Genomic DNA, 13,002 nt, shown 5'->3' with positions numbered 1-13,002 from the left:
AGAGACAGCAATTTTACATATCTTGGGGGGGGGGGGGGGGAAGCAAACAAAAAAACCCTTATGAAATATAAAAAGGTGACAATTAATTTAATAATTTTATGTCATAAATGACAAATGTTTTCTGAAATACGACAACAAAATAATTACAAAATGCTGTCAGCAATGTCAGGAGTTAGGTCATTCAGGATAACTTTCTTCTATTTGCATCTCCCTAGGATACCCACCACAAACTGCATTTTTGTTGGGGGGTATTGTTTTGGATTTTGTTTGTCTTTATCTCCAAAGAACACCTTAGCAGAAGCTATCAGCTTTGACAAAACACCAAAATTCTGGCACTGAACCATAAATTGACCATTACCATAAAAAGAACTGCTAAATGAGAAACTATGTGCTCAGTATAAAACTAATTTCATGCTTTCAAAAGCACACAGTGGCTTCTAGCAAGATAGTGGCCCTGGGACTTGCAAAGACAGATTGGCTAATACAAATGGTGTGTGCTCCTGATGCAGTCTGCTTAGCCAAGCTTTACATGTACTGGCAGTAAATGGAAATTCTCGAATCTTCTGTCAAACAAATACACACTTATCTATAACTTTGGAGCTGAAAGCTATAAAACAGCTGCCTCATAAATATATTTAGCAGGAGAAAGCATGAGCTGTCCTAGTTCCTCAGAAGAAAAAAAAAAAACAAACCCACAGCAGTCTTTACATAGTAAGCACAGACATTTCTATAGCAAGCAAGAAAAAAAATCCAGTAAGTATTTTTCAATATATTTCCTTGTTTTATTAAAAAAAATATTATCAGCATACTCAAGTATAATCATAGGAGGTCTCACCTCAGCAACTCAAATATTCGTGTAACAGCAGTGCTTAATAAGTAACTCAGCTGAACTAATTTTTTATGTTCTGCTATAGGTGAAATTCTCAATAAAACCCTCTTTTTTAAAACACACAAGTACAAAGTCTGTTTAGTTTACGATAACACTTTCAAGCTTAAAGATTTACTACTAGAACTTCATGGGCTACCTTTAGTACACTATCTGTTCCCTTAAATAAAACTTGGTGCACTAAATCTCAAATTTAACTGGTTAGGGAGAAGCGACAGAAATTTTATACCCTTCTCAAAGAAAGCTGTCAATGCAAATGAATTACTGGAAACCGTCCTGGGCATGACAGATCATAACTTTTAATACTAACAATGACAGATATATGCAATATGTCAAATCCAGTATACAATTTATTTCATTCTTTACTTTTTTTAGTTTGTCTGGAGAATCCGACAGCTCTTCTGTTTCACACATCATTGTAACTATGCTTTGAGATTTAACAAGCCAGAAAGCAACCTCTGGTAAGAGGTATTTATTCACATTGCTAATAAGCTTCTTTCTACAACAATAACACAGCATCACTGACATTCAAAAAACATTTAAAATGCATAGGAAGTCACCTACTGGAAAGATGCCCTCTGCAAACAGCAAGCAAGGAAAGGGAGCTTGCCACATATTTAGTTACTTTTAATACTGAAATAAGAGAAGAAAAAATGCATTATATGCCTTGCTGTTTTTATTATCCCTTCCACTGGAATAACTAAAACAGAAATGCACTGCACACAGAAATAATGCCAAACATGTAAGCATCCACTCTTACTGTCGTAGCACAAAGCAATTCAGTGAAGTTTAATAATAAAAAAAACCAGACTCACCTCTACTGGGAAGCCCACTCCACATTATGGCAATAGTATTTAAGCAGGTTAAACAGCAACCAAGTTACATAAACAAAACTTCCAGTATGTGACCAATATGATCTACGGTGCTACAGAGTGTTGGCTCCAGCCCCAGTCATCTGTGTGACAGTTCGCTGCTACACCAGAGCAGCCTCAAACCTTCCCAGATGCCGGCTTATTGCACTGCTCATTGAAAATCCTTCACACGCTGGCAACATTTTAGGGAAGGACAAGCACACTCTGAGTCATTTGTAAAGAAAGCAAAGCAATTTCAGTTCTGTATCTTCATGCCTACCGAAACACAGAGCACTGTCAAAGTAGAAGTCTGCCTGAATTTATGCTGAGAATCAGGCAACCCAAGCCTTCATTATCAATGCATGGAATCAGCTACAGAGATCAAATTCAAACAAACCATAAAAAAATAAAAGGATATGATTATGAAAGGCTCTCCAGCTTCAGCTCCAAACCACACAGAACGAAGAATCATCTATCTAGACTGTGTAAATGTTAAAAATAGCTCTGTCTTTTCTACAACAAACGCAAGACAGAGGAGAATCAGCAGACTGTATTGTGATGAGGTTCATTATTGGGGGGAAAAAAAAATCCTGCAATAAAAATTAATGATTCCTTACAGCTTTTCTAAATAAGATTAATTAAAAATTATGCAAATGAAATAAGTATTTTTTTTAACTATGTAACAGACAAAGTCTGTTACATATTAAGACCCAGGATATCGATTAAAAAGAATAATAAATATTTGGGTGAAAATATTGAGAATACTGACCCAACAAAGACCTGTACAGTCTAGCAGATTAAGTATTTGTACCAAAAACTAAAAAGAAAAAAACAACCAAAAAACTACAAAACAAAACAAAAAGCACAAAAAATTCCCCCAGAAAACCACCAAAAGCATGACACTACATGACCAATGTCTTCATTCTTCTAAACCAACAGTAATTTTGAATTACTTACTATGGAAGATCTCCATGACTTATTAAATTTATGCTATTCCTACTCCCACACGGACTTCTCGCAATGTACATCTTTATGTCTTTTCAGGTACTTCAATGGGTTTTCTTTCCCCAGAAAGGTAACAGAGCATGTGTTGCTGTGCATACTCACACTGAGATTCACAGTATAAGATGTAATCATAACTAGGCTTTCAAGAAATGGAAAGACATGGGAGTTTTTCATTATATTACCTGTACAGTTATCTGCTGGGTCATGTAAGAGAAATTTTGACAGGATCTGATCCCAAATGAGAAAAATTGCTATGCAGAGAAGATACCAGTTTTCTTTTACAAGGTAAAAGTAATGAACAAACCTGACTTCATTATTTTATTTTTTCCAGTAGTTTTAATACAGAAATCATGGTTAGAAATGCACATGAATAAAAATCCCTAAATTTATAGATCCCTTTTCATCTCAGCTGTCTATACTTCTGAACTGTGGATCACATCCTTCCGTGAGACAGTGAAGAAATTCTTACAGAAACTGAACTCAACTGATTTAAGAAACTCTCCAGGCCATGCCCAAAGTGGTTAAATGACTAGGGATATGCTCCCAGTTGAAGCAGAAGTGGTGTCACCACTCCTGCAGCCATTCTCAGCTTGAAACCAAGGCTGGGGGTCATATTTTGGTCATAGACTCTAGAACATCTGATTTTCTGATGTCTGAAATGCTGATTTTTTTACCACTGCCTAACTGCCCTTGAAGAGAGGTTAAAATGTCCAGGAAGGCATTTTGCCACAATTGAATATACAAGACTACAAGAATATATCTATGCAAAGTAGTGACAAAGGGTGCCAGGTGTACTGTCCAATTTTGTTTTGAAATCCTTCCACATTCCACCCAAAGGACCACCCCCTATAAACCACTTTTTTTCCATAATAGTTACATAACTCTGTTTGTTTGACTAACGTCATTCATGTGCTCCCCACCTCAAAGAGAATGAAGTGGAGCCTAGAGATGAATAAATGGTCTGATAACCTTTACCAACTTCAAAAGAGTTATTGTTTTTAATTTGCCATTAGGGAATTTTTAAATGTTTTGCTCTGATGCAACTTATCAATTACTTTAAAAGAAATGACCTCAACAAAATAATTTCCCTTAATAAGAAACAAACTTTAATGTCAGTTCTGGGCCATATATTAACTCTTCTCATCAACATTTTGGCAGGAGTACCAAGTGACCTAAATGAATACAATAAATCTGCTTAATTTCAGAGCAACTAATTAAAATCCTGATGGTTCCCTTCTATGTTTCTGTGAAAGAAAAACAGCAATTGCTTATCATAAGTACATTTCATATTATAAGAAAAATGTTACCTACCATTATGTCTTAAGTAAATGGTGGAAGAGACTCAAGTGATGCAAAGAATAAGGTACCATCTACCAAATGCAATCTCGTTCAAGAGACCATCAAATAAGAAAAAAGTCAACGTACCCTGTAGGGAGAAGTGAAATACTAAGAGCTTCTCAAGAGCTCACTAAGCTAAGTCTCATTATGAGCACATAACTCTTTTTGTTATTATTTCTTTTTTGCTTTTTAGCAAGTCTAGTTTTTTACAAACAGAAAAATGGATTCTACCTAGAGTAGAACAGCAAAGCATGGAGCAACTTCCCTCTCACAAGGGGACAGAGAGGGGAAATCCTGTGGACTTGCTCCGCTTTGTGCCCCTACAGTAGCAGATTTCTTGAAACTGCTTTCTAAAAAGGTCGGGCTTCAGGCAGCAGACATGGAAGGCAGAACAAGTGCTGACCTTCTACTGGTCTAAAAAAGGTTTTGGTCCAACACAAAAAAAGAGTAAGCTCACAGTGCTCTCTACAGACTTATGCACTAATTCTATACCTATGCATGCATACATTTAGTGGGACTCCGGTCACAAACTTTTTCAAGATACTTTTGGCTGCTGCTTTGCATTCCTAAGAGTACTTGCTAGAATAATTCATAAAGATCTTCTGCAATAAAAATTGGATTATCCTTGTCCTTTTTTAGATTAATGAAAGACAAACACTGAGAAGGAATTGAGAACCTAGACCAAGAAGTTTAAAGTAAGCGAATGCTCTGTTCTCTGTTAGGCTGGCACAAAGCAGTCTTAGATGGCAACTCAGCTACCTGTCAGAATGCCAGTCTTGGCCCATATAAAGACCTGTATTTAGGATTAGCTTCTTCTAACAAAAAACAAGGAAAAACTCCAATGAAATCAGAGCAATACACTGCAAATTTATTCTGCTGTAACCAACTGTCATTTAACCCTGTACTGATCTGGTCGTCTGGCAAGCAAATTTCATTCACAGTTTAATTAAAAAAAAAAAAAAAAAGAAAAAAAGTCTTGTTCTCATGCATGAGGCCAGAATTGGGAATGCAGATTTAAGGCTATCTGGAATATTTTCCATATACTTTCTCAATGTCTATCAATAGTCTGTTTAATTTTTTGTCTTAAGATACTATTCACACTTTCTATCTCTCTATCTTTTTGGAAAACTAATATGCAAGTTAGCTATATAATCTACGGATCCTATCAAGAATAATCTGCTCTTTAATTGTAAGCGTCCCTGCCTCTCTTGACTTTATAGGTTGCCTAGACTTACAAATTTATATGGCACTGCACAAAGAGACAAAGAAGCTCCAATCTCTGGTGCCAAAAGTGGAAGAAGCCCTGCCTTGTCCACACTCCGTTGTTCTTCTCCCATGCCCAAAACTGCTGTTTTATCTTCTTTCCACTACCACTAGTAGGCCCTATTTGTGACCTGATTAAAGTCACAAACCCAACACAAGTCTAGTAATTTCTGTATTTATTTTGCTATATTAACAAATCCCTGGCTGTCGTTGCTGTGAACCAGATCCCAAAACCGAGTGTTTATAATACCTCAGTAAATCAACCTGTGACTATTCCCTCAGTACTGCACTGCTAACACAGTAACTTGTACCACTGCTCCTTGAAAAGTCATGGTATAAGGTCCTACAGCATTTCCAAAACTGTCCTGCAAGGTCAGAGATTTCAAGAACAAAAAGGTAGAGGTGGTACCAGAATACACTTTATCCTGACATGCCAATCTCACCTCCCACCAAACCTACGGGAAGATCACATGGGCATCAATGAGTGTCCTAAATCACATGTGCTCTTTGGAACAGCCCAGGACACAGGGAAGAGGGATTCTCCTTTGCCCAGTTTTAAATCTGGCCACTTTCTGTAACAAAAATGAAACTTCCCTACACGTTTCTAGACATCTGTAAAATCTGGACTCGGACAGGCATTTCTAATACACTTCCTTAGAACCACACCTACCATTCCCACGTTATCATGGGGGCAAAGGAGAGAACCAGGAGACTCACCATGAGATACCACCCCATGGGGAAAGCAATAAGAATTCGTGGCGCAAAACCGGTGTCACCTCCGAAGAAGGCATGGAAGGAGCACAAGGCAGCCCCCAGGCAGGTAGGAGCGAGCAGCCCGCGGTTGATCCTGCCAGCAGCGGCATCCCTGCGGCGCGGCTCCGGCACGGCCCGGCCTGCAGCGCCATCGCGTGGGAGCCCAGCATGCGGGCCCCGCTCCGCAGCGCCGCCCGCCCGCGCCAGCGCCCCGGACATGAATGAACTCATGGCTGGCTGCCGGCACGGGGGCAGCGAGCCCGCTGCAATTAGCGCTTGCCCAAGCTCGTGCCGTCCGCTGGCCAGCGGTGGCGGCCCCTGTGAGCAGCGGTGCTCAGCCCGTGCTTTCAGCCGGCCCGGGTGAGTCTCAGGCCCCTGTGAGCAGCGGTGCTCAGCCGGCCCTGGTGGATCTCAGGCCCCTGTGAGCAGCGGTGCTCAGCCCGTGCTTTCAGCCGGCCCGGGTGGGTCTCAGGCCCCTGTGAGCAGCGGTGCTCAGCCCGTGCTTTCAGCCGGCCCGGGTGGATCTCAGGCACTCAGAGCAGCAGGGATTTGCTCCGTGCTGGTGCAAGCTCCAGCAAGGCTCGCTCACTGAAAAGCTTTAACCAAGCTCACTCCAAAACGTATCTCCCCAAGGCTGCAGGAAACTACCCTTTCTTTTCCTCTTTCTTCATAGGAAATACATGAAATCATTTCCAGCTTGAGGTGCGAAGGCAAACACACACTTTGTGACTTTGCTGAGAGTTCATTTATGTCCTGACAGCAGCCTGTCCCCGCGTCCTGTTTGCCTGGCACAAGGGCACAGGGATGGCCCTGGGAGTGGCAGCACTGAAACCGCAGCCTGAGACACGGTGGGCATGGCTGGGAATAAACAAGCATTAACGTAAGCAATAGTGAAGGCTCTAACATCGTGTGCAACTTTTTTTCCAAGTAGAGCACCCCTTTTTTCCCCAGTTTTCAACACCGATGTAGAGAAAAGGAGGAGTTCGATGAGTGGATCAAATCACCAAAGTCACCTAATGTAACCCATTAATTTCTGTATTGTGGCAATACAATGAAAAGCAGCTCTTAACTCTTGATATTAAATCTTACTTTCTAGGAAGTAATTTAAATTGCAGGCAGAGGTACAATAGCAAAAGAGTTTGTATATACCAATAACTGGTGAGGCAAGATAAACTAGAAATAGAATAAATTTTCTAAAAAAATATCTTGCTAATTATATTTTAAATCCTATGGCAATTCCACCTTTACTCTAAATACAAAGAAGTAACTTTAAACTCATCTCTAAAATTATATTTAGACTTTAAATATATAAAAGCCCTTCATCTATACAATCAAAGGTATTCTTGCCAGGACCTGGAATCCCAGGTATCAAATCTTAATAAACACTCCAACAGTCTAACAAACATTACCAGCAAGTTAAGAGCAACAAATTGAACTTATAGTTGTAAAACATAGTGGAAGTCAAAAATTAAAAGGACATTTTTCTAACAACTGAAGGCCACCTGTCACAGAGAGGACTGCAAAACAGAATGAATATGAAAATATGTCTCATCTCCATTTATAAGTCCACCAAGTGTCAGGGAGAACTGGAGTCGGTGATCCATCAATTCTGTCACACAGAATCAAGACAGTTCTGGCAGGTCTCTAATCCTGGTTTCTGAAGTGTCAAGGAAAATTTACCATCACGTATATTTTACAGTCACCTCATTTTCCAGTGGGAATATTATTGATTTCACATTTATCTTTTGAACACAAAAGAGGACAACTCCAGCCTGACACTAGCAAGAACTTTTGCAGGAAGTTTCCTGAGGTGTGCTGAACTTTCCTCTAGGTGCTTTATTAGAAGGGTGCAGATAAAACAGTGGAGTGTGAGAGGGGCTATTTGCTTCCTTTGCATGTGGAATGAAGTCTATTCAGTGGTGAGGTGAGATTAATATAATTGCTCTCTTACCATCTGCACAATTAGTTCTGTTTATAATGTTAGCTGAATAAATGGGAAAGGAAGACTTCCATTAAAAGAGGTAATAACACTCCAGAGGACGTGGATTAAAACTGAGCCTGGATAATGTCAATTTATAAGAAAATTAATTTCTAGTTATTTTTGGAAAACTTACTTTGAGAACTACATCTCAGTAAATCTTGTTCTCCCACTGTTTGGTTCTTAAACAGTATATTAAATTGTTTATATAATCACAGTAGTAATAAATTGTCTATTGTAAGGCATTTATTTCTTTTAAATGCTATAAATACAATATCCCTCAGCTATGAAAAAAGAATGCTTATTTCAACATGCCCTTGATAGACCAGCATAACTAACACACAGCTAGGACATAGTCTAGTATAGTGATTGGTGAACAAAGTACAAAGAAACATGAATTGTAACTCCCAAGCTATGCAGTAACCCCAAAGCATGTGCTCCAGCAAACATATTCTGAGCATCAGAGCATTCTTTGAGTAACGGTGCCAGAGCATCAGCTGTGATCCCCAGGAATAACAGCAAAGGCATCAGATGAAGGGGTTCAGATAACAAAAAGCAGCAAAAATAGAAAATGTTTTTTTGTTTGCATTGTAGATCCATCCAGACACAGAGGAATCTTAAATCATGTCTCACAGATATTCAATTATTTTAAGAATACACTCAGTTAAGTAATCTAGTTGTTCAATATTCAATTGAAATTTAATCTTTTGAATCACAGGCCTCACATAAGTGATACCCTCACACTACTTAGTTCCAAATCAAACAAAACAGTACCACAGACTTCAAAACAAGTAAATTCAGTTAACAAGAAAAAACAAATCAGAAAAAAGAAAAAGCTAAACCCTTCAATGAAGTTGGACTGTTTCTATACAAAACAAAAGAAACCAAAGTCAGTGTCTTAATGTAGCAAATGAAAACAAATGTTACAATTAAGAAAACTTCCTGTGTGAAGATCCAAGATCTGTTAGATTTTTCTCAAGTAGCTATGAACTAAGTCTAACACTGAAATAAAAAAGAAACACCCCCCCCCCAAGAAAAACAGAAAAGGATATTACGCTTTGTATCTTTATATTATGCATGCTAAATGCATTTTGCCCAAGCATTCTAGACTTTTGCCTATTAAGTAAAAAGTCTTATTTTGAAATACTTCTTACTTAGAGGTCTCTTCCAACCTAAACTGATTCTATGAATGAGAGTAATTAAAACCCAGAGGGCTGAAAGCAGAAAGAATGAAAGAACCCGGGCTGTAAATTCAAGCTCTCCTCCTCCATCATTCCACTACTAGATTTCATTTAAAGGTTTCTCCTATACATGTAAGCATCCCTCCAGAATTTTCCTTTGGGAACAAAAGCAGATGACAAAATGCGTAAGTATTTGGATCCACAAGACCTGCTTTTAAATAGACCATATCTCAAGGTCCAACACATAATGGAATATTGTCTGGAACAGGTGAATACTGCCTCAATACCACTTGGCTTCACAGGAAAATAAATGCACCAGTAATTCTGAACATGGAAAAATATTATTAACTACTAGTATTATTCTATATTAAGTTTAATGGTTATATTGGGTAGAGAAGGTACAGCTTAAAAGCTTACTCAGAATTCTTGACCAAAATCCAACATCTCAAACTAATTATGTACCTGTGCTTGTACTTGCAAACAAAGTGCCAGGAGCTGTATTTGTAGGGAGTTTTCCATTATTTAGCTGCTTCACTCTTTTTAAGTGAGATTTCCCATTGTAGTGAACTTGAGCTTGGGCTGCAGAGTTCAGCTGTATATTGCACACCTCACAGAAGGAAAACAGTATCTTCTTTTTTTCTTTGCTTAATTGATAATCCTGCCGTTCATTCCTCAGTCCTTTTTCTTCAAAGACCCGTAGAACAGCTGGTTGATTCATAATCCCATCTTCAATGATGTGCTCAGGACTTAATGGACGCTTCATACCTACAAAGAAAAAGAAAAGAGACAAAATTGTTACTAGATAGCAACGAATCCTTCCTATTAAAACTGTGTTTTGTTTTTTAAAATGCCATGATGGATGACCCAGCAACCAGTTCTAACAAATAAGGTTCCAAACTGTAGAGGCATTCCTTAATAAAGAAATAAATGCATTTGTGACACACCACAGAGCTCAGAAATAATAAGTTGGCAATGTATCAGAGTCTGTGCACAGCAACTTGCAACAACTCATTATTTTGTTCTGCAAGCTCTCTATTTTAAAGCAGATTTATTATTGCATCTGTAGCAGAGGTTAAGATTGTTTCCAAATACATTTCCTCTGCCTTACTAAACACTGGCTCCAGAGCTTTTTACTTTCCAATGACCACAGTAGTGCCCACTGCTTCCAGTTCAACAAAAAGGATGCCAACAAGAAATGTTATGGAAACACTGATAGCAGACAGTTCAAATGAGAAAAGAAAGACAGCAGACTGTTCAAATGAGACTAATGAAGCCTTTCCACTTTTACATACATCCAAATCTTCAGCTTCATACAAAGACTGTATGTTATCTATATTAGTCCATCATTACCTTCACAACTCAAACCATTGTACAGACAGAAGTCAGCTAGACATTAGTCTTACACAAACTACACAAAATCACGGCAAATGACAGTCCCTGAACAGCAAGCCTGAAATATTAACTTGCCCTAGAGAATAAAAACCTCTTCATCAAGCTGCACAAAGAACAGTTTTATATATACAGAAGCAAAGTCTGTATTTCATTTAAGGTATGGTGCTAAACTAGCAGAGAAGAAATGGGGGGGGGTCTAGGCTAACTCAGAAAATAACTGTTTTCTTAGCTACACAACTTGATGTTTATTCTTTTCCTCCACCACCAAAATACTGTGGGTGGCCAAAGGCTGACTCAGTGAGCTGTGCACAAAAGCAGTTCTTTCCTAGCTAGAGTGCACCTGTGTTCAGGTTTCAAAAGCAAAAAACTTCAAACACAAAGTACCTTTTCCAGCCTGGGAACCAGAGCAGCACAAAACTTCATGTACACCTACAAGTCTGTTAGGCAGAAGCACTGAGAGACACAAACATTGAAACCAAAAGTGGCAGCAATCCTCCCCAGAAGAGTGCAGCATTCACAAGTAACACCAGAGTACCCCTCTCATAGTCCAGTTAAGTTTATTAAAAAGAGGAAGTCTGTTCTCTGGCACAGAGAAAGAGCTTCAGAAATAGTCATTTATATGGTAGGATAGAGTATTTCATCCCATTCCTAACTCTAACCCATGTTTAACATTTTAGGATTTGTACAGATTCCTTCTCAGGTTCAATTCACTGATCAAGTATTCTAAATAGACTTTATGTCTTTTTTCTTATAGGTGACAGTTCTGTCATCAAACAATATTAACAGTACATTAGGGTATAACTCACAAAATAAAAATAATTGTAGCATACAGGTACCTAATTAATTTAAAAACAAAATACTGGTGATCCTGAAAACCTAGGCTAGAGACTGTCACACTAAATCATTTAAGTGTAAGCATCATATTTCAAGGCCAGCAACCAAGATCTTCAACTCAGCTAAGATAACATTTTCATCTGAAAATTTAATTTGCTTAGGGCTTCAGTATTTGTTATTTTTCAATGTATTTTAATAAATAACCTCCCCTATCCCCTTTGTTTTCTGTAATTTTTTATTTCAACATCACTGTTGTAGCTTTTGTTCTCTGAAGTAGAAGGTTCTGAAACAAAAATTCTTTTACAAGTTGTACATACAAATCATTATAGAATAATAAAACATGTTACAGTTTAAAAATCCTGGCCTGTCAGAAATCTCATACATTTGGTTGCAGACAGAAAATAATCCAATATATAATTCAGCAATTATTTCAATCACCTGTAAGATATTAATGGAGCTCAGTTGGTTTGTTGCTCCTCTGAAGGAGGAACAGGAAGCTGTGTGGACCAGAAGGGGGACTGATGGAGCTGCCTGTAAGAGCACCAACGCCTTCCCAAGGAGGGTTATTTTGGAAAGCACCAGGCTGGTGCTGCATTAGCACATCAGCACTGCAGCAAAACAAATACTTTTGGTGAAGTCTGAGACTGCTCAATTATGGGCCAAAGCAGGGTACATGGGGAGAATCAGAACATTTGCCTCAAGAACTCAGTCCTGAGATCCCCAGAAGTGTTTATAAATATGGATGCACCCAGAAGGAACAATTGAGAGCAGCAAGGAGTCACACCCTGCGCCTGCACCCTTAGGCATGCTAGCTGCCAGTCTAGAAAGAAAATTAACCTTCAAACAAATAAAAAATAAATCACTGCCAAGGTACACTTTTACAAAAAAAAAAACAAAACAACAACTAAAAAGTCAGTTCTCCTACAAAGTTGCGTACACAGGACAAATGAGTCCTTGAAACAATCTCGTGCTACTAATTTAAGAGTTAAAAAACTCACGCTGAAAATTTAAAACAACCTTTGTTGCCTTAAGCTCTGTGTCTAAATTAAAAGGTGGCCTGATTATAAGCAGCAATAACCTCCCAACAACTGATGGGAGCAGCAGATCCAAACCACTTCTGAGGAAATGCCTATGTTGAGCATAGGAGAGCGTGCAGCAGCATACTCTGCCCTGTCCAGCCCTGGAGAGAACCTGTACATGCAGCCAGAGACAGGACCATGCCAAGCCTCAGAAGTCTGCTTGTTCCTTACAGAAATCCCAGCCCTCATCCTCCTGGGATTTGGAGATCTGAACATTTGGTAAAGCAAATCACTTCAATTGTGTTTGGAAAGCTTAGTTTAGTATCTTCTAGAGTTTTTAAAATGAAAATGTCAATGGCAAACATGCACTGAGATTTTAAAGTATGGCTATTTTTCACACAGTGATACAGATTTTACCATAAATGAGCATATCTTGGGGCATATGGATTAGCTTAAAAACTAAAAAGGTTTTTATATGCAAGGAAAGTTTCCACTGTTTTCA

At 38.6% G+C, this 13,002-nt stretch overlaps 1 protein-coding gene across 14 annotated transcripts in view; it reads right to left on the bottom strand.

Annotated features, from left to right (window-relative positions):
- The window catches only part of ZNF385B (zinc finger protein 385B), a 151,867-nt gene that overhangs the window by 113,558 nt on the left and 25,307 nt on the right, over window positions 1-13,002 (bottom strand). For 11 of the 14 annotated variants that reach the window (XM_086898124.1, XM_086898131.1, XM_086898125.1 and 8 more), the window contains one exon: window positions 9,718-10,020. In XM_086898124.1, the coding sequence (XP_086754250.1) occupies window positions 9,718-10,018 (301 nt within the window). In that variant the 5' untranslated portion in view covers window positions 10,019-10,020. Of the gene's footprint in view, window positions 1-1,701; window positions 2,065-9,717; window positions 10,021-13,002 lie in introns of those variants that run through there. The other 3 variants (XM_086898127.1, XM_023930913.2, XM_023930920.2) reach the window with 2 other exon arrangements.

The sequence above is a fragment of the Cyanistes caeruleus genome, chromosome 7, assembly GCF_971803275.1.
Source record: "Cyanistes caeruleus chromosome 7, bCyaCae1.hap1.1, whole genome shotgun sequence".
Taxonomy (NCBI): Eukaryota; Metazoa; Chordata; class Aves; order Passeriformes; family Paridae; genus Cyanistes; species Cyanistes caeruleus.
The sequence above is the reverse complement of the archived record's forward strand: the minus strand, read 5'-3'. Positions and strand labels throughout refer to the sequence as shown.